The sequence below is a fragment of the Lagopus leucura genome, unplaced genomic scaffold, assembly GCF_019238085.1.
Source record: "Lagopus leucura isolate 7727_CA_CO unplaced genomic scaffold, USGS_WTPT01 34464-0_obj-0_obj, whole genome shotgun sequence".
NCBI classification, from domain to species: Eukaryota; Metazoa; Chordata; class Aves; order Galliformes; family Phasianidae; genus Lagopus; species Lagopus leucura.
The window spans coordinates 2,260-2,620 of NW_024965368.1; the positions used below are offsets into that span (position 1 = coordinate 2,260).

Genomic DNA, 361 nt, shown 5'->3' on the forward strand with positions numbered 1-361 from the left:
GCAGTGGGGATAGGGGACAGCTATAGGGACAGGGGACAGCTATAGGGACAGGGGATGCAGAGGGGACAGGGGACAACTATAGGGACAGAGGATGGCTATAGGGATGGTATGGCAGAGGGGACAGGGAACATCCATGCCACAGGGCACCATGGCGCCAGCCCTGCCGGTGGCTCCGGTGCACAGCGAGAAGCAGCTCTCGCTCACCCGCCACGAAGACCCAACTCCTCCTCCTCCTCGTCTCCTCGGTGGCCGTCACGCGCACGGTCAGCACCGCGTCCCCGTAGGCATCCCGGAACCATTCCACATCCGAGAGGCGCCGCGCGTCACTCACCACCTGCACGCACCCCCAGCCTCAGCGCCC

General features: G+C 65.4%; 1 protein-coding gene across 2 annotated transcripts in view; it reads right to left on the reverse strand.

Annotated features, from left to right (window-relative positions):
* Positions 1-361, reverse strand: part of PMVK (phosphomevalonate kinase) — a 3,210-nt gene that overhangs the window by 951 nt on the left and 1,898 nt on the right. For both annotated transcript variants that reach the window (XM_042892532.1, XM_042892531.1), the window contains exon 4: positions 205-334. In XM_042892532.1, coding sequence (XP_042748466.1) covers positions 205-334 — 130 coding nt within the window. The remainder of the gene's footprint in view (positions 1-204; positions 335-361) is intronic.